Source organism: Capricornis sumatraensis, chromosome 4 (assembly GCF_032405125.1).
Source record: "Capricornis sumatraensis isolate serow.1 chromosome 4, serow.2, whole genome shotgun sequence".
NCBI classification, from domain to species: domain Eukaryota; kingdom Metazoa; phylum Chordata; class Mammalia; order Artiodactyla; family Bovidae; genus Capricornis; species Capricornis sumatraensis.
Genome location: NC_091072.1, coordinates 108841402 through 108863271, shown reverse-complemented (window position 1 = coordinate 108863271; position 21870 = coordinate 108841402). Strand labels below are relative to the sequence as shown.

At 39.9% G+C, this 21870-nt stretch overlaps 1 protein-coding gene across 1 annotated transcript in view; it reads right to left on the bottom strand.

Moving 5' to 3' along the window:
* Nucleotides 1-21870, bottom strand: part of ANO4 (anoctamin 4) — a 216837-nt gene that overhangs the window by 20521 nt on the left and 174446 nt on the right. Inside the window, exons 22-24 of the mRNA XM_068971475.1 lie at nucleotides 14657-14809; nucleotides 13514-13661; nucleotides 6844-6963 (exon numbers count right to left, since the gene is read on the bottom strand). Coding sequence (XP_068827576.1) covers nucleotides 6844-6963; nucleotides 13514-13661; nucleotides 14657-14809 — 421 coding nt within the window. The remainder of the gene's footprint in view (nucleotides 1-6843; nucleotides 6964-13513; nucleotides 13662-14656; nucleotides 14810-21870) is intronic.

Genomic DNA, 21870 nt, shown 5'->3' with positions numbered 1-21870 from the left:
TTCCAGTCCTGTGGCCACTGCTGAGTTTTCCAAATTTGCTGGCATATTGAGTGCAGCACTTTCACAGCATCATCTTTTAGGATTTGAAATAGCTCCGCTGGAATTCCATCACCTCCACTAGCTTTGTTCGTAGTGATGCTTCCTAAGTGCCACTTGACTTCGCACTCCAGGATATCAGGCTCTAGGTGAGTGATCACACCATTGTGGTTATCTGGGCCATGAAGATCTTTTTTGTATAGTTCTTCTGTGTCATATATGGCCTTTATTATGTTGAAGTATGTCCCCTCTGGGCCTTCCAGGTGGTGTTAGTGGTAAAGAACATGCCCGCCAATGCAGGAGATGTAATAGACATGGGTTTGATCCCTGGGTTCCCTTGGAGGGGGCATGGCAATGCACTCTAGTATTCTTGCTTGGAGAGTCCATGGACAGAGCAGCCCGGCAGGCTACAGTCCATAAGTCACAAAGGGTCAGATACAACTGAAGCAACTTGCTGTGCATGTACGCATGTCTGCTCTATGCCCATTTTCTGGAGAGTTTTTTTTTTTTTTTAATCATAAATGGTGTTAAACTTTGTCAAAAGCTTTTTCTGAAACTATTGGGATGACCATATGGTTTTTATTCTCCAATACATGATGTTATATACCACACTAATTGATGTGCCAATATTGAAAAATCCTTGTATTTCTGGGGTAAATTCCACTTGATCATAGTGTATAATCCTTTTAATGTTCGATTCAGTTTGCTAGTATTTTGTTTTAGGATTTTTGCATCTATGTTTATCAGTGATATTGGCCTGTAATTTTCTTTGGTATCTTTATCTGGTTTTTATATCAGGCTGATGATGGCTTCATAGAATGAGTTTGGAAGTGCTTTTTCCTCTGCAATTTTTTGGAATAGTTTCAGAAGGATAGTGTTAACTCTTCTCTAAATATTTGATAGAATTCTCCTGTGAAGCAGTCTGGCCCCAGACTGTGGTTTGTTCAGTTCAGTTCAGTCTCTCAGTCATGTCCAGCTCTTTGTGACCCCATGGACTGCAGCACACCAGGCTTCCCTGTCCATCACCATCTCCTGGAGCTTGCTCAAACTCATTTGGTTTGTTGGGAGTTTTAAAATCACTGTTTCCTTTTCAGTGCTTGTGATTGGTATGTTCGTATTTTCTATTTTCTCCTGGTTTAGTCTTGGGAGATTGTAGTTTCTAAGAATTTGTCCATTTCTTCTAGGTTGTCCATTTTATTGGCATATAGTTGCTTGTAGTAGTCTCTTCTGATCCTTTGTATTTCTGTCGTGTTCATCGTAACTTCTCCTTTTTCATTTCTCATTTTATTTTATCAAGCCCTTTCTCTTTTTATCTTGCTGAGTCTGGTTAAAGATTTATCAATTTTGTTTGCCTTTTCAAAGAATCAGCTTTCAGTTTCGTTGATCTGTTCTATTATTTTCTTTGTCTCTATTTATTTCTGCTCTGATCTTTATGATTTCTTTCCTTCTGCCAACTTTGGGAATTTGTCTGTTCTTCTTTCTCTAGTTGCTTCAGGTCTAAGATTCGGTGGAGATTCTTGTTTCCTGAGGTAGGACTGCATTGCTGTACCTTCCTTCTTAGAACTGCCTTTGCTGCATCCCACAGGTTTTGGATCATCCTGCTTTTGTTTTCATTTGTCTCTCTTTTTTCAATGTTCTCTTTGATTTCTTCAGTGATCCATTGGTTGTACAAGAGCATATTGTTTAACCTCCATGTGTTTGTGTTTTTTTAGTGTTTTGTTTTGTTTTTTTTTGTAGCTGATAGATAATCTCATAATTAGAGAAGATGGTTGATATGATTTCAGTTTTCTTAAATTTACCAAGGCTTGCCTTGTGGCCCAGCATGTGATCAAACTGGAGAATGCTCCATGTGCACTTGAGAATGTGTGTTCTGATAGTTTTGGATGGAATGCTCTATATAAGTCTATCTGGTCTGTCATTTAAGGCCTGTGTTTCCTTACTGATTTTCTATATGGATGATCTGTCCATTGATGAAAGTGGGGTGTTAAAGTCCCCCATTATTATTGTGTTCCTGTTGATTTCTCCTTTTATGGCTATTAGTATTTGCCTTATGTATTGAGGTGCTCCTTTGTTGAGTGCATATGTACTTACAATTGTCGTATTTTCCTCTTGGATTGATCTCTTGATCATTATGTAGTCCTCTTCTTTGGTCTCCTGTAACAGTCTGTAAAGTCCATCTTGTCTGATATGAGTAGTGCTGCTCCAGCTTTCCTTTGACTTCCATTTGCATGGAATACCTTTTTCCATCCTCTCACTTTCAGTTTGACTGTGTCCCTAGATCTGAAGTGGGTCTTTATGTGTGTGTGTGCACGTGCACTCAGTGGACTATAGCCTGTCAGGCTCCTCTGTTCATGGGATTTCCCAGGCAAGGATATTGGAGTGGGTTGCCACTTCCTTCTCCAGGGGATCTTCCCAGCCCAGGGATTGAACCTGCATCTCTTGTCTCCTGTGTTTGTGGGTGGGTTCTTTATCAACTGAGCCACCTGGTAGACGGCATATATATGGGCCTTGTTTTTTGTATCCATTCATCCAGTCTGTGTCTTGATTGCAGTATTTAATCTGTTTCTGTTTCAGGTAATTATCAATATGTATGTTCTTATTGCAATTTTGTTAATTGTTTTGCATTTATTTTTGTAATTCACTTTTCTTCCCTTCCTCTTTTGTTCTCCTGTGATTTGATGACTACCGTTAGAGTTGTGTTTGGATTCCTTTTTCTTTATTTGTGTGTTTCTATTGTAGATTTTCAGTTTGTGGTTCCCATGAGGTTTTGATATAGCAATCTATATATGTACACACACATACATATAAACGATTAAGTTGCTGGTTTCTTAATTTCACATGCATTTCCAGTGTCCTGCATTTGTGCTCACCTTTTCTCAAGATTGCTGGTTTTGATATCATATTTGTGTATGGGATGATTTCCTATCTTCATAATTTGTTTCTAGTTGTGGCCTTTTCTTTTTCACCTAGAGAAGTTCCTATAGCGTTTGTTGCAAAGCTGGTCTGATAGTGCTGAATTCTCTTAGCTTTGGCTTGTCTGTAAAGCTTTTGATTTCTCTGTTAAATCTGAATGAGAGTCTTGCTGAGTAGAGTATTCTTGGTTGTAGGTTCTTCCCTTTCATCACTGTAAATACACTGTGCCACTTTCTTCTGGCCTGCAGAGTTTCTGCTGAAAAATCATCTGATAACCTTATGGGAATTCCCTTGTATGTTACTTGCTGTTTGTCCCTCATTGCTTTTAGTATCTTTCCTTTGTCTTTAATTTTTGTCAAATTGATTGCTATATGTCTTGGCATGTTCCTCCCTGGGTTTATCCCATAAGGAACTCTCTGCATTTCTGGGTCTTGAGTGACTCCTTTCCCATGTAAGGGAAGTTTTCAGCTATTATCTCTTCAAATATCTTCTCAGGTCCTTTCTCTTTCTTGGACCCCTGTTATACAAATGTTGGCACAATTAATGTTATTCCAGAGGTCTCTTAACTGTCCTCATTTCTCTTCATTCTTTTTTTAAAAATTCTATTCCAGGACAGTGATTCCCACCATCCTATCTTCCAGCTCACTTATGCATTCTTCTGCCTGTTATTCTGCTTTTGATTTCTTCTAGTGGATTTTTCATTTCAGTCACTGTACTGTTCACCTCTGTTTGTTCTTTAGCTCTAGGTCTTTGTTAAACATTTATCTTCTTGATCTATGCCTCCATTCTTTTTCCAAGCTCTTGGATCATCTTTACTGTCATTGTTCATTGTTCTGAATTCTTTTTAGGGTAGATGGTCTGTCTCCACTTCATTTAGTTGTCTTTCTGAGGCTTTATCTTGTTCCTTCATTTGGGACATATTCCTTGGCTGTCTTATTTTGTCCAACTTTCTGTGATTGTGGTTTCCATTCTGAGAGCTGCAGGATTGTAATTCTTCTTCTGTTGTCTTCAACTTGGTGGATGAGACTGGTCTAAAAGACTTGTTCGTGCTTCTTGGTGGGAGGGACTGGTTCCTGCCCACTGGTGGGTGGAATTGGGTCTTGTCACTCTGGGCAGGACCATGTTAAGAGGTGTGTTTATCAGGCAACTGTGTGCTCAGGAAGACTTTAATCAGCCTGTCTGCTGATGAGTGGGGCTATGTTCCCACTTGGTTGGTTGTTTGGCCTGAGTCCTGGCCTGCCAGCTGTTAGGTGAGGCCAGGTCTTGGTGAGAAAATGATGGCCTCCAGGAAGGCTGATGCTAATGAGTACTCCTTAGAACTACACTGACTGTGTGTTTGTCCCTGTATGGAGTCACAGTTGCCCCCTGCCTGGGTAGGAGACCCTCTAATACTAGCAGGTAGGTCTGACCCAGGCTCTTATGAGGTTGCTGTTTATTTCCCTGGGTCCTGGTGCACACAAGACCCTGTGTGTGCCCTCTAAGAGTGGGAGTTTCTGTTTTCCCCAGACCTGTTCAATTTCTGTGATCAAACCCTGTTAGCCTTCAAAGCCAGATTTTCTGGGGCTCTGCCTGCCATTGCAGGGGACCCTGACATGGGGCTTAGAACTTTCACTCCTGTGGGAGAATTTCTGTGGTATAATTCTTTTCCAGTTTGTGGGTCACCCACTTGGTGTGGCTGTGATTTGATTTTATCATGATTGCACCCTTCCTACTATCCTGTTGTGGCTTCTTCTTTATTTTTGGGTGTAGAATATCTATTTTTGTAGGTTTCTGTAGTTATTAGTTGGTGGTTGTTCAGCAGTTATTTGTGATTTTGGTGTTTTTGTAAGAGGTGAGTTCACATCCTTCTACTCTTATCGTTTAGTCTGTCTTAAGCAGCAGTGTTTGGAAAGGAACCTTTTTTCTATGCAGTAGGTCTCAACAGTGGGCTTAAAATATTCAGGAAGCCATGTTGTAAACAGATTTTCTGTGATTCAGGCTTTATTGCTCCATTTATAGGACACCTGCAGAGCAGACTTAGCATAATTCTTAAGGGCCCTAGGACTTTCAGAATGGTAAATGAGCACTGGCTTCAACTTCAAGTCTCCAGCTTCATTAACTCTTTAATGAGACAGTCAGCCTGTCCTTTGAAGTTTGAAGTCAGGCATTGACTTCTCCTCTCTAGCTATGAAAGTTCTAGATGACATCTTCTTCCAAATAGAGGCTGTTTCATCTATCTTTAAAATCTGTTGTTTACAGTAGTCACCTTCATTAAATATTTTAGATAGATCTGGATAAATAACTGCAGCTTCTACATTAGCACTTACATGTTATAGGGGTAGCTTCTTTCATTAAACTCATGAACCAATCTCTGCTGCTGCTGCTGCTGCTAAGTCACTTCAGTTGTGTCCGACTCTGTGTGACTCCATAGATGGCAGCCTACCAGACTCCTCCGTCCCTGGGATTTTCCAGGCAGGAGTACTGGAGTGGGTTGCCATTGCCTTCTCTGCCAACCTCTGCTAGTTTCAAACTTTTCTGTAGCTTCCTCATCTATCTCAGATCTCACGGAATTGAAAGAGTGAGGGTCTCTCCCTAGGTTAAGCTTTGGTTTAAGGAAAGGTTGTTGCTGGTTTGATCTTTAGTACAGATCACTAAAACTTTCTTCAGATTATCAGTAAGGCTGTTTTACTTCTCATTTGGGTGTTCACTGGAGTAGCACTTTAAATTTCCTCCAAGAATTTTTCCTTCGCATTTATAACCTGGCAAACTGTTTGGTTTAAGATGCCTAACTTTGGGCTTACCCCTGCTTTCAACATGCCTTCCTCACTAAGCTTAGTCATTTCTTGCTTTTAATTTTAATTCCTAGCTTTTAATTTAAAGTGAGAGATGTGAGGCTTTCCTTCCTCTTGAACACTTACAGGCCACTGAAAGGTTGTTGTTTGGCCTAATTTCGTATTCCTGTGTAAGTCAGAACACATATAACATTTATCAAGTAAATCCACTGTCTTTCTTACATGGGCATGGTTTGTAGCACCCCAAAACAATTACAATAGTAACACCAAAGATCACTGATTATAGGTCACCACAGCAAATATAATAATGAAAAATTTTGAAATATGGTGATAATTACCAAAACGTGCCAGAGTCACAGAGTGATCAAATGCTATTGGGAAAACAGCACTGATGGACTTTCTCAACCCAGGATTGCCACAAACCTTGTGAAGTGAAGTGAAAGTTGCTCAGTCCTGTCCAACTCTTTGCGACCCCATGGACTATACAGACCATGGAATTCTCCAGGTCAGAATACTGGAGTGGGTAGCCTTTCCCTTCTCCAGGGGATCTTCCCAACCCAGGGATTGAACCCAGGTCTCCCGCATTGCAGGAGGATTCTTTACCAGCTGAGTCACAAGGGAAGCCCAAGAGTACTGGAGTGGGTAGCCTATCCCTTCTCCAGTGGATCTTCGCAACCCAGGAATCAAATTGGGGTCTCCTGCGGATTCTTTACCAACTGAGCTATCAGAGACATCACAAACCTTAAACTTTTAAAAAATGCAGTATCTGTGAAGTGCACAAAAATGAGATATGCCTGTGTGTAACAAGTTGCTTTTCTCTGCTGCTTCTAATATTCTCTACTTTTCTTAACTTTTGACACTTTAATTATAATGTCTTAGCGGGGATCTCTTTGGGTGCCTCTTACATGGGCTTCCTGGATCTAGAAGCCTGGGACTCACCTCCGAGATTGTGTTTTAATCCGTCTGGGTCACAGCTTGGTGAAGAGATTTAAAAATCCTCCAGAGGACTAATGTACAGTCGAGAACCCCTGCTTTAAAGCTGCTCAGTCAAAAAGGCAGTTATCTGAGCAACACCTCCCCATGACAGAGCCAGCCCAGCTGAGGCTAAGTGTGCTACACTTACCTACAGTACTTGAGAGGAGTCCCCGAGAACTCACTGCCATCAGACTCAGGTTCAGACCTGTTCTCAAAGTCAGAAATTCGGAATACAGACAAGCTGGCATTCACGTAGCCAACCATGCACCTAAAAATGAAAACAGATTCTGTAATTAGGACTCTGATCATCTTTGCATCCAATCCACCGAGGGTCTACTTGCTAGAAATTCCTGCAGTTATAGGTGTCTTACCTGACCCTCTCTTGTCACAGCACTCAAGCTGCAATACACTGAAAAACCCTGGCTATGTTAAATGAGAAACAAGTCATTTCTTTTGTTCGGGTCCTTTTTGTGCAGAATCATCATATAGAACAGCACTACCCCAAACAATGCTTTGGTGAAACGGTGAAAGCATTGCATAATCAGTATAAATTAGGTCACTACTTCTTTCATAGATACACACATACATGTACACATAATCACATTCCTTCATTGCTGGTTGTCTATACTTTCTTATGTGGGGTTTCTCAGGTGCCTCAGTAGGTAAGAACCTCCCTGCAATCCAAGAGACGCCAGAGATATGGGTTCGACTCCTGGGTCAGGAAGATCCCCTGGAGGAGAGCATAGCTACTCACTCCAGTATTCTTGCCTGGAGAATCTCATGGACAGAGGAGCCTGGTGGGCTACAGTCCATAGATCGCAAAGAGTTGGACACAACTGAAGTGAATGAGCACAGCACATACTTTCTTATAATAACCTGAATATAACTGGTATGGATATGACACCCCTTCCCCAATTCATCCATGCTACAATCATGCTAGATTATGTTTCCTTCATGTATCATACGCTTTCATGCCTCTGCTTCTGTTGTCTTTTTTGTTGGGATTCCTTACTCATTTCGTACAAGTGGTAACAGTGTCCATCCTCCGATGGCTAGCTGAGATGCCATCTCTTGTGTGAAGATGTCCTAATATGCCTAGTCAGAAGCTTCATTCCCTTCTGTGGTCCTGCTGTATTTAGCTTATAGCTTATATAGGCCATATAGCTTATCCTAGAGTTGGCTGCATACATGTATGTCTTCTCCTTTGGACTGTAGTGTTTTTTATTTTTGGATCAAAAGAGGTGTCATCGATACTTTGGTATTCTAGGATAGTCTCACACAGTGTAGAAATCCAGTAAATATGGAATTTAATGGATTTGATTGGAGGGGACCTAAAGTACCAGGGGTTCTATCAAGGTCTAGAAGATGGATCAGGAATAAAATTATTACCTAGGATTATAAACTTCTTGAGGACATGGCTTTCAGCCTGTGCTGGGGGTTCAGTATATTACAGTACAAGAAACTTGGGCTTTAGGGTCATATATTGTAGCTTTGCTGCTTTCTAGCCATGTCATATTGACAAATTATGCAACTTCTTTAAAGCAACAAAAGTGCCACCTCATAGGGTCACTGTGGGAATAGAATGATATTTGCAAAACATACCTGCTTATGTACTGCTTATATACTCTGATATACTGCTTAGCATACAGCCAGATCTTAATAAATGTGAGTGGCTGTTATTCATTTTATTGCATGCACCTAGCAAGAGGTCAACAAACAGTTATCAACTGAAAGAATAAATAATGGCTTTCCGACTCTTTTCATCAATATGTCTGATGTGATTAATCAAAGTTGCTGAATATCAAACCCAAGTGATGACACAGATATAGTTCTGAGAGGACATGGGTTCTGTATGTGAAGAAAAGGCTGGCCTTAAGTGAACCAAGCAGAAGGGCTCATTTGTCAAGTCACTCATGAGTGAAAGTAATGATCTGTGTGTGTGTAACATGCCCTTCTCCCACTGGTAGCAGGCCTCCCCATCACTCCTTAAAAGGGTAATTTGAAATGATTTCTCCCTCATATATGAACTGCCTAGAACATGACATGAAAACAAATCAGTATCTTGGTGATAATTAGTTGTCAGAGAGGGAGCCGGTTTTGTGAAATACAGAGCAGAGTCTTCTCAGGAGCTGGGCTGTGGGAAGGGAAAGGTGCTCTGGAAACTGGCAAAAAAACAGGCCATTGTTGAAATGGAATAATTATTTCCAAGCCCTCGTACACTCTTCTCTCATAAAGCAGCCCTGAGCTTTACTAATATTAAAGCTGCTTGTCTAATGGCGGCTCTGTTTCAAAAACCTCAATTGAGAACTTAAATTCAAATGAAATACCTGTCTCATGCGCTGAACACCTTAAAGCCTCAAAATAAAAGGGATATGTCACTGAACTGTTTATTAAGCATATTCATTTGATGTCACTCATAAATCAAGCTGAAAATATGCCTTTAGTGGGCATGTACTCCCTCTGGGTCCAAAGCGTTACATGTGAAGCTAGTACATACATACATAATTGTCAACTGTATAAGTCTTTTTTCCATGTTATTTTCATAACCAGAGAAGGAGGAGGGCTGCTAATGCTGAAGTGTCTAGGCAGTTCTCTGTTTCCACTGTGGGAGAATCTTGGCTTGCCAACATCAAATAGTTGGGATGACCATCAATTCAGGGAAGTGAGGTTTCCCACGCTTCGCTGTATGGTGTGCTTCGTGCCCAGTGGCAGGCACGTGTCAGCGCAGTGGCCTCCTGTTACGGCAGGAAGGCCGCAGGCAGCGGCAGACCCCAGGTCTGCTATTCAGGCTGCTGCCCGGTGGTCTATGTACCCTCAGTGTGACTCAGCCCCAGCTCCAAGTGAGACACAGGGAAGATGAGGCTACACTGATCATCAGCGAGGAGTGAGAGGAATGGAGAAAAGGTATCAAACAGAAGAGGTGTTTCCTGGGAACATAAAATATTAATTTCCTTAAGGGGCTGGCAGGTAGCCTCCGCAGGCATTGCTAAGAAAGGAGATTCAGAAAAACGTCTTATGAAAAGGCAGCATTGTTTGAATTAGAGTGCATACCTTGTCCAAATGTCTGAGAAGACATTTTAAACGTAAGAATTTTGGTTTTAACACTATTCATTATTTATTGCTTTCCATCCTTTACTATGAGGGAAAAGGATGAACTAGAGATAATTAATTATTATACTTGGCTTCCTTGGTGGCTCAGACAGTAAAGAATCTACCTGTCATGAAGGAGACCTGGGTTCAATTTCCTGGATCGGGAAGATCCCCTGGAGGAGGGAATGGCAACCCACTCTAGTATTCTTGCCTGGAGAATTCCAGAGAATCCAGGCAGGCTATAGTCCGTGGGGTCACAAAGAATTGGACACGGCTGAGTGACTAACACACACTCATTATTATACTTACTCTAACTATTATCTGGGAGAGAACAGAATGAGAAGTTGACTTTTGAATCTGTTGATTCCAGGTCAAACTCACTGCAGAGTATCTTTGAATTCTGCCAAAATAAATTTGCTTTTGCGGTTTTAGGCATTGTGACTCACAAAGCATGGGGTGAAAGGGGAAAAAATCCAGGGGAAATGAGATCAGGTTTGTGCATTTAAAGTCAGACATGTTTTTTAGATGACTATAATGACTTAAGCAACTAACACTTTCACTTAACCATCAGCTTTATCTTTTGAAATACAACTTATGATGTTGATCTACTTAATTGATTTATAGTTTATAAATATAGTTCATTCAGATATTCATAACCCATTCTGTGAAAATTTGAGCAGTGTCCTTGATCAAGTCTGTAACTCCTTATGAGATCACTATTTCTACAGGAAAATTAGCTTGATTTTATTTATCACTACATCATGTACACCAGGTACATACCTCACAGTAATTCTTGGGCCTGCATATATCCTTAGAGAATGTTGGCAAACTGTAAGAGAAAGTTCCCAAACTGTAATCTATGTCTATCTGATACCAAAGTAATTAGTTTGATGCATTCATTGAGGGTAAGGGATCAAACTGATAAAATCGGTTATTTGTGCTTTCTGGGAAAAAAAAATTAGTTTGTTGATTGAAATTTTAACTCTGATTGGCAGGATTTTATAATTTGCACCTTCAATTTTATTTCACAATTTCTGCCTCCTGATGTCTGCCCAGAGGTGATTTCAGTTAAGCTCTTTTTTCGGAGAAGGCAATGGCACCCCACTCCAGTACTCTTGCCTGGAAAATCCCATGGATGGGGGAGCCTGGTAGGCTGCAGTCCCTGGGGTTGCTAAGAGTCGGACATGACTGAGCGACTTCCTTTCACTTTTCATTTTCATGCATTGGAGAAGGAAATGGCAACCCACTCCAGTGTTCTTGCCTGGAGAATCCCAGGGACAGGGGAGCCTGGTAGGCTGCCGTCTATGGGGTCGCACAGAGTCGAACACGACTGAAGCGACTTAGCAGCAGCAGCAGCAAACTCTTTTTTAAAGGGCCCCTGGGAAGATACCCTCAAAGAGGAAGTGACTTCATTTTATAATCAATAAACAGTCTGATCACAGGCAGCAGGAAAGACAGAGTGTCTTAAGAGGGAAGGTGACAACATGTGAAATACTCTTGTGTACCCATGGTGTGGAGACCATGCCTCAAACCACAGTGTTCCAGATCTGGCTGAAAATGAGACTGTCTTCCCCACTGTGTTACTGAAGACTTGTGTGCAGAGCATCTGTGCTGGTGGAGAGGCTAGTTGGAACACATGACTAAGAATAACTGAAGCACACTGTCACAGGGACAAGGGGCCTGTGAACTGAATGACCCTGGATGTAGGCTTGAAATTTTCATCTGTGGAGGAGCCAGGGAAGCCTGAAAGGTAAGGAAGCCTGAAGGAAACCTGGAGGTTTGGAGAAAGGTGATGGGTCTCGTTGGAGTACTGTTGACTTAGGGTCAATTTAAATTGAAATAGGACATTTCTACAACTGGACTAAATCATGAGTGGGATTTGACTATGACTGCATGTGCTACCCTAGAAGCCTATGACATCTAAAATTTGATAACGCTGCTCCTCTATGAGTTCAGTCAACTCTGAAGCATTTTTAAATTGGAAAAAGAAGAAACCTGAAAAGGATAATAGAGTAGCTGGTGGGGCAGAAAATAAGATTCATGGAGAAACAGACAAATGTAACTACTTGAAAACAAAAATGAACAATGGAGTAGAAGATTAAAAAGTAGATGTATAAATATTGAAGGTGGCAAAGGTTAAGAGATAGGTTGTTTAAAAAAAAAGGGGGGGCTGCCTGGAGGGCACAATAAAACTGAAATGAGGCCATTTAGATAAATCCTAATCACCATGAATGCTGTCTTAAATCTAATAGGCTGCCAAAAGTCTAAAGAATTGACTCACTATTAACTGTTCATAATGTTGCTACTTTGTTTTTTGGTTCCCTCTAGAACACGACAGGTTTCACAGTATTTGAAATAAGGGAAGAATGGGAATAACCACTGGAATTTAAACCCCACGGAGTTGACTATTGATGAGTTGGATAATGGTTTATTGGTACAGGCCTTGAGAGCTATGAGGTTCAGGATGAGGCCTGCCTTGTAATTTTGGATTTAATCTCTCAATCTCTTTCTGCTCTCCAAAATGAGGGTAATAATACATGTCCTCGCTCCCTGAATTGTTTTGAGAATCAAAACATACGTGAATGTGGCTTGAACATAGGTAAGCTTTTCTAGGCTAAGTCAAGCACAAAATGTTGACAACGGTTACAGTTAGAAAGAAATGCATACATAGTACAACATAAGTTTTTAAATCTTTCTTAAAATGGGAAGGTATGCTCACTTAAAGTTGCTAGAGTATACATGTTTAACAAGCACGTGGCTAGTGTAGTAAAGAATTTTATAGAAATTTCCTCAAATAACTGGATTGTGAGCTGGACCTAGACTACACATGCATGAATTCAGCCAACTCCGTTTGGTAGCAGTGTCCTCCTTGAGGGCTGATGGAACTATAATAGCTACAGATGATGAATTAATTTGGCTCAAACCAGTAAGCCAAGAGGCAGGGCTGCTTGTGTGAATAAGCAATAACCCAAGTGAGATGATTTCTGGGGCACTGAAATGATCCTGTGACGCCAACACACGTTCCACTCCGAGCTACAGACATTTAAACCCCACAATTAGATTATTGTGACATTAACCAAACAGGGTTGTTGTATTATTTCCCATTGAAGTATGTTAGGACTTTTTATATCTTTTTTTCCCAAGGATGTAGTAATAGAAGGGAAAGCTAGGGGACATGTTATGATATTGTCAAGGCTTTATCTGACCAGAAATACAGCTTTGGGGATCACTGAGGTGATGCTATAGAACTGACCTCTCAGGGAGTTAAGTTTACCCACTTTGCCTATGATAATATTGACACTGGTCAAGTCAGTAGCCAGGAAAGAAGCATTCAGTTACTTATTCCACAAGTATTTATTGAGTACTTTATGGGTACCTGGCATGTGGTTGCATATTTCCCATATAAAATTTGCAGAGTCTACCTAATGGCACAAAGGGAATCAAATTATATTTTTACAAACTCATAAAAATGGCATAACTATACATCATGTACTACTTTCTTTTTGCTACACAGCATACCACACATTTTTAAATTCATGGTGGGCAAGAGTGGGAAAATGATTAATTGCTCTTCTCACATTTGATTCCATCTAAAACTTTTATGATCTATATGACTCCCAATAATTCCAACTTCCCTACAACAAGCCTTCTTGTCCTGGACTTGGGTGTCCAACCATACACAATGGCTAGGGAATGGGGATTCCATGATGGCTTTATGGCAAACTTACTTTTGCCCAGCTTCTCCTTGGCCCGCACAAGGTCCATACTTATAAGCATACACCAAGCGAGGGATAAAGTCAGATGTGATCGCTATCACAAATGCATTTGTAATAACGGAGAGAATTCCAATGCCTTCAAGAATCCCATACCAAATTCCTATTCAAAGAGAAGTGTTAGTTAATTCCATATACAACAGCAGAGGCAAATAAGTATGAAAACAACTGGGGTAACTAATTCTCAATAGTCCTTTCCATGGGTCCTTCCATCATTCCAAATACTGATACTTGCAACCAGAAGGAAGATTTCTGCTTGTAAACACCTTGACACTGAAGAAATTTGCATGCACGTGCCAATGCTCATGACTTAAAACTCAATCAGCTTCAGACATAAGGAGAGAATTCTGGTTGATGATAAGGTACCAAATACCATCTGCTAAGACTGGCTGGCATATGCAGTGTCAAGCTGTCACCAGACTAGGAGATCCTCTGGGTAAGTATAGGATCCTTCCAGTTCATCTTTATGGACCAAGTTCCTGATGTATGACCCAAGGTAGGTGCTCACTGAATGTCTGTTTCATCTGGAGGTTGAGGCCACTGAGCTAACGCCCACACTGAATTCTTCTCTTTTTTTCTTTTTTTTTCCAAACTGAATGCTCTTCCACACACACTGGCTGGGCACCTGCCAGCTCTATATGAAGCACCGAATGCAGAAATGAATAAAAGACACCTGGTTCAACTTAGCACATCTAGTCAAAAACCAAAAGCCATCCCTGCCTCTAGAAAAATGGGACCCTTCTTCCTGTGACTCAGGCAGACATTTAGGAAAGAGCAAAACTAACTGAAGCAAATGCAAGATCTACTTTCAAAAGGAAGTGGTAATAAATCCAATTTTTAAATTCTAGTGTCCTAGGATAGAAACAACCAAACTGAGAATCTATTTAAGCACAAATTCTCTAGCACTGGAAATTATAAATTTTCAAACAGGTAACTGTACTTGTTATCTAATATTATTTAAAGCTAATATTAATTATTCCTTTGCAAGATTTAATCATCTTACATGGAAACTATATGTAAATATCTAAAGTTAGTGGCTTTTAATTTTATCTACCAGACGATTAATATCTTTTAAAAACACCCCCAAATCCAACTTACCTATATCTTTGGCCCTTGAAGCTAAAGGTCGCCTCCACTGTGTGACAAATTTATAAGCGTCAAGTCGAATTTCAATTATATTATTCAGTAAGGCCAGAAGTGGTGCTAGGGGAAAAGCTGCCACGAAGATAGTTGTAAATCCAAACTGAAGAACTAGGGAAGGAAAAAGAACAGAGCATATTGGCTTTCCAGTACTATTTTCAGACGCTTAGTAGTCTGAGTAGGTCACTGTTTTAATCCGTGTGCTTGTGCATTTCCTGTCAGTTCAGCTGTGTCCCACTCTGTGACCCCATGGACTCTAGCCCACCAGGTGCCTCAGTCCATGGGATTTCCAAGGCAAGAGTACTGAAGTAGGCTGTCATTTCCTCCTCCAGGGGATCTTCCTGACCCAGGGATTGAACCTGCAGCTCTTGAATCTCCTGCATTTGTCAGGTGGATTCTCTACCACTTGTGCCACCTGGGAAGCCCTATGTTCCCCCAAAGCACAGGGAACATATCTTCTAGAAAGATGGCCAGGACACTTGAAAAACAGTTGCTCCCTGAGCCTGGAAGCAATGGCACCCTAGGAGTAGTAATCGTATCTTAAGTTTTCTAAATACCATTCTCTAGTAAAAGGAACCAGAGCTCCTTGGAGAAATGATTGATGCCAGAGCTATAGCAGGCAAAAGTCAAGAGTGTGGCTAACAGCTTTAGCCACATACAACAATCTGTCAAGGGTTCTTTTTTAATCATAAAAGAATGTTGAATTTTGCAAATTCTTTTCCTGTATTTATTGAGATATCATATGATTTTTGTATCTCATCCTATTAATCTGATATATTACATTAAAATGTATATATGTTGAACCAGTCATGCATCACAGATAAATCCCACTTGGCTGTAATATGCAATTGTTATATTGTGTTCTTGAATTTGGCTTGCTAATATTTTGAGAATTTTTGCAGTTGTATTTATCAAGAATATTGGTCCAATGTTATCTTTTCTTGTGGTATCCTTATATGGCTTTGGTATCAAGGTAATGCTGGCCTTGAAGAATGAGTTTGGGGGTGTTCCCTCCTCTTCAATTTTTTGTGAGTGAGAAGGATTTGTATTCTTCTAATGTCTGGTAGAATTCACCAGTGAAACTGACTGTGGTTTTTCTGTGTTGGGAGACTTTTGATTACTGATTCTCTCTCTTTAATCATTATTGATCTTTTCATATTTTCTATTTTTTGCTGATTCAGCCTTGGTAGGTTGTTTCTAGAAACTTATCTATTTCTTCTAGGTTATATCATAGGGTATTTTTCTTTCTCTCTGACTTACTTTAGATATCCACGTGCTGAAAATGGCATTATTTCATTATTTCTTACGGCTGAGTAGTATTCCACTGTATATATATACCACAACTTCTTTATCCATTCATTTGGCAAGGAACATTTAGGTTGTTTCATGTCTTGCTATTATAGATAGGGCTTCTATGAACATAGGAGTATATGTATCTATCTTTTTGAATTCTAGTTTTGTCCCATTATATGCCCAGGAGTGGGATTATTGGATCATATAGCAACTCCATTTTTAATTTCTTGAGGAACTCCCATACTGTTTTCCATAGTGTCTGCACTAATTTACATCCAACCAATAGTGCAGGAGGGATTCCTTTTTCTCCATACCCTCTCTAGTATTTATTATTTGTAGACTTTCTGATAATGGTCATTCTAATCCTCATGGTAGTTTTGATTTGCATTTCTCTAATAATTAGAGAAAGGCAGGTAAGGCAGTCCTCTCTTGAAGAATTTTCCACAGTTTGTTGTGATTCACACAGGCAAAGAAAAGCTTTGGCATAGTCAATAAAACAGAAGTAGATGTTTTTCTGGAATTCTCTTGCTTTATCTTTGATCCAATGGATGTTGGCAATTTGATCTCAGGTTTCAAAATCAAGATGGCAGAAGAATCAGGTTTGGAAAGTTCCCAGTTGTTTTTTTTAAAATAAACTCTCTGGCCCCTACTCCCCACTTTCTTCTGGTATACCAATTATTCTCACATTTGTCTGATTGAATCTGATAGTTTGCATAGGGTTTCTTTACTTTTTAAAAAGTCTAATTTCTGTCTTCTTTTGACTGAATTATCTCTATATTCCTATCCTCCAGTCTGGAGAAGGCAATGGTAACCCACTCCAGTATGCCTGGAAAATCCCATGGACGGAGGAGCCTGGTGGGCTGCAGTCCATGGGGTCGCTAGGAGTCGGACACAACTGAGCGACTTCCCTTTCACTGTTCACTTTCATGCACTGGAGAAGGAAATGGCAACCCACTCCAGTGTTCTTGCCTGGAGAATCCCAGGGACGGGGGAGCCTGGTGGGCTGCCGTCTATGGGGTCACACAGAGTCAGGCACGACTGACGCAACTTAGCATCCTCCAGTCATTTTATTCTTTTTTCCATCTGGTCTGTCCTGTTACCTTCATCTCATTCATTGAATTTTCAGCTCCATAATTTGTTTCTCTTCTATAATTTCAATCTCTTTAGTAAAGGACTCTTTCTGTTCATTAATTTTTTTCACAAGTTCATTGAACTACCTCCCCATGATTTTTTTGTAGCTCAATGATTTTCTTTACAACTGTTTTGAATTCTTTACCACTTAGATTGAAATATTATTTTTCTTTATGTAATACCACATTTCCTTGATTTTTCATGGTGTTTGACCACACACACTTCTGCCTTCATCTTTGAAATAGCAGACACCTACCCCAGCTAAGAATTTATACTTACTTTGCTTCTTTCAATAATCTTTAAGTCTAGTAATTTCTATTATATGCCAGACATATAAAAGTTCTAGATCAAGGGTCAGCAAATTATAGCCTGAAGGCCAAATCTGGATAACTCTCTGCTTTGTTTCTTTTTTTAAACCTACCTGTGAGTTAAGAATAGTTTTTACATTTTAAGTAGTTATGTAAATACCTATACAACCATTTAAAATATAATAGCCTCAATCTTGCATCATGACCCCCAAAGTCAAAATTATTTACTGTCTAGCCCTTTAAGAATAAGTTATTGATCTCTGCTCTTAGTGATGTTCTCTTGCAGCAAAGAAGGAGATGATCAGTGTGGTCATGAGTTAAGCCAAGTTAGTCCTGGGGTATGGTTTTTGTAAAGCTCAGTCCACCTGCCTGGCTGTGACAGAACAGGGTGGACCTTTTTCTCTGCCAATGACCACAGAGGCTCAGTTCTGTCCTTGGGGGGGCTTTACAGTTAGTTCCTTAGCTGCTTGCCCATCACATCTTCAAAATATTACATTATTATAGGTAAAGAATGACTTTAAAATCTCAACTCAACAGTAAAACAGAATAATCCTAAACTGTTTGCACATAACAATACAGCTTCAAAGTATGTCAAGTAAAAATTGATCAAACTAGAAGGAGGTTAAGAAAAAATTCTCAAGTATGATTGTGGACTTTAACACTCTCTTCTTGGTAACTAGTAGAGGAAATAGACAGAGTTTAATAGGACGTGAATGTAAGATTTGAACAACACGTTAAACTTGCCAATTAATAGACATAAAAGATTATACTCAACAATTGCAGAACACACTTTAAACACTTATCAAAACAGAAATATGCAGGGGCATAAAACAGATCTCAGCGTATATTAAATGCCTAAAATACCACAGAGTATCCTTTGACCACAGCAGAATTAAAAATCAATGACAGAAGAAGAAAAAGGTGTGATACCAGTTAGAGGCAAAACAGTAGAGGACTTGAGCTCACCTCCTCTTATAAAAATACCAAAATCACAACCAGCTGTTGAATAACCATCAACAAAAAAGACCACACCCCATGAGAAAACATTCTGTATCCAAAGACAAGAAGCTACATCGAGACGGTAGGAGGGACACTTTTGTGGTATAATCAAATCCCATACCTGCTGGAAAGAGAAAATAATTGTATCACAGAGGTTCTCCCATAGGAGTAACAGTTCTGAGCTCCACATCAGACTCCCCAGTCTGGGCATCTGGCACTGGGAGGAGAAACCCTCAGCAGAATATTTGGCTTTGAATGCCAGTGGATCTTGATCACAGGCACTTCACAGGACTGAGGCAAACAACACTCTTAGAAGGTACATACAAGATCTCATATGCACTGGGCAGGGAAAAAGCAGCGACTTCATAGGAACCTGGCCCAGACCTACCTTCTGGCCTTGGAGTGTCTCCTGGGGTGAAAGATCTCCAAGGGATGGTTGTGGCTCACTGTGGGGACAAGGACAATGGTGGCAGAAGTACTGGGGAGTAGTCACTGATGTGAGCTCTGCTGGAGGCTGCCTTTTTTCTCATCAAGACCTGGCCCCATTCAACAGCAGCTAGGTTCCAGTGCTGAGATGCCTTAGGGACTCCCTAGTGGCTCAGAGCGTAAAAAGTCTGCCTGCAATGTGGGAGACCTGAGGTCGATCCCTGGGTTGGGCAGACCCCTTGGAGAAGAAAATAGCAACCCACAAGTACTCTTGCCTGGAAAATCCCATGGGCAGAGGAAGAGCCTAGTGGGCTACAGTCCATAGGGTCACAAAGAATTGGACAGGACTGAGCAACTTCACTTTCACTTTCAAACACCAAAAGGGTGGGAATGTAGCTCTAGCCATCAGTAGATAGACTGCCTAAAGCCAACTTGAGCAAATCAGTCTGTGCAATATATTGTGTCAACAAACTGAAAAATAAAAGCTATGTGATCATCTTAATAAAATGTTTTACAAAATTCAACACCTATTTATGGTAAAAACTCTCCAGAAAGTAGACTTAGAGGGAATATACCTCAACATAATAAAGGCCATATATAACAAACCCACTACTAACATCATACTCAATGGAGAAAAGCTGAAAACATTTCCTGTAGGATCAGGAGCAAGACAAAAACATCCCCTCTTACCACTTTTATTCAACATAGTTCTGGACAGGACATCCTAGCCAACAGCAATCAGAAGAAAAAGGAATCCAATTTGGAAAAGAAGTAAAACTGTCACTATTTGCAGATGAAATGATACTGTACACAAAAAACCCTAAAGATGCTCTCAGAAAACTACTAGAGTTTATCAGTGAATTTGGTTAAGATTGCAGGAAGCAAAATAGTATATTCTGTTGCATTTCTGTATACTAACAACAAAAGATCAGAAAGTGAAGGAAATAATCCCATTTACCATCACATCAAAGCAAATAAAATATCCAAGAATAAGCCTAAAGAGGCAAAAGACTGAAAACTCTTAAGATGCTGATGAAAGAAATGAAGATGACACAAACAGATGGAAAGATACGCTGTGTACTTGGATTGGAAGAATTAATATTATCAAAATGACTATACTACCCAAGGCAATCCACAGATTCAATGCAATTTCTATTACCAATGGCATTTTCCACAGAACTAGAATGAAAAAAATCTCAAAAATTAGTATGGAAACACAGAAGACCCCAGATAGCCAAAGCTATCCTGAGAAAGAAAAATGAATCTGGAGGAATCAGGTTCCCCAACTTCAGATTATACTACAAAGTTACAGTCATGTTACTGGCGCAAAAGCAGAATTATAGATCAATGGAACAGGGCAGAAAACCCAGAAATAAACCCATGCATCTATGGTAAATTCTATGACAAAGCAGGCAAGACTATACAATGGAGAAAAGACTTCAATAAGTGGTGCTGGGAAAACTGGACAGCTACATATAAAAGAATAAAGACCTAAATATAAGACCAGATACTATAAAACTCTTAGAGGAAAACATAGAACACTTTTTGACATAAATCACAGGAATATATTTTTGAATTAACCTCCTAGAATAATAAAAATGAAAATAAATGGGACCTAATTAAAAGCTTTTGCAGAGCACACGAAACGATCAATAAAATGAAAAGACAACCTACAACATGGGAGAAAATATTTGTAAATGAAGTCATCAACAAGGGATTGGTTTCCAAAATATACAAACAGCTCATGCAGCTTATTATGGAAAAAACAACCAAATCAAATATGGTCAGAAGATCTAAATAGACATTTCTCCAAAGGAGACATACAGATGACCAACAGGCACATGAAAAGACACTCAACATTGCTATTTATTAGGGAAATGCAAATCAAAACTACAATGAAGTATCACCTCACACCAGTCACAATGGTCATCATCAAAAGGTCTATAATAACAAATGCTGGAGAGGGTGTGGAGAATAGGGAACCTTCCTACATGCTTTGGGGGAATGTAAAGTGGTACAGCCACCATGGAGAACAGTATGGAGGTTCCTTAGAAAGCTAAAAATAGAGCTACCATATGATTTATCAATCCAACTCCAGGGAATAGAGCCATAGAAAACCATAATTCCGAAAGATACATGACCCCAATGTTCATCAAAGCAGTATATACTATAGCCAAGATGTGGAAGCAACACAAATGTCTGTTGACAGAGAACTGGATAAAAAAGATGTGGTACACATATACAATGGAATATTACTCAGACATTAAAAAGAATGAAATAATGCTGTTTACAGCAACACGAATGGGCCTAGAGAATATTGCTAGTGAAGTAAGTCAGACAGACAAATGCTATATGATATCACTTACAAGTGGAATCTAAAAACATGATACAGATGAACTTATTTCCAAAACAAACTTATGGTTACCAAACGGGAAAGCTGGGGAGAAGAGATAAATTAAGAGTTTGTTATTCACATATTCATAGTACTATATATAAAATAATCAAAGACCTACTGCATAGCACAGGGAACTTTACTCAATAGTCTGTAATAATCTATAAGGGAAAAGAATTTGAAAAAGAATGGATATGTATCTCTATCTATATATACATATAGAACTGAGGGGCTTCCCTGGTGGCTCAGTGGTAAAGAACCTGCCTGCCAATGCAGGAAACACACATTTGATCTCTGGGTCTGGAAGATCCCCTGGAGAGGGAAATGGCAACCCACTCCAGTATTCTTGCCTGGGAAATCCCATGGACAGAGGAACCTGGGGAGCTACAGTTCATGGGGTGGCAAAACAGATACCACTTAGCAACTAAACAACAACAGTGTGTAACTGAACCTCCATGCTGTACACCTGAAACTAACAAAACACTGTAAATTAGCTATAATATAAAAATTAAAAAGTAACTATAGATAATATGTAAATAAATGGGTATTGCTGTCTTCCAACAGAATGATTTTCAAAGCCAGGCAGTGGACTGGCTTTGGGTCCAATGCCAGTAGTATGTTAA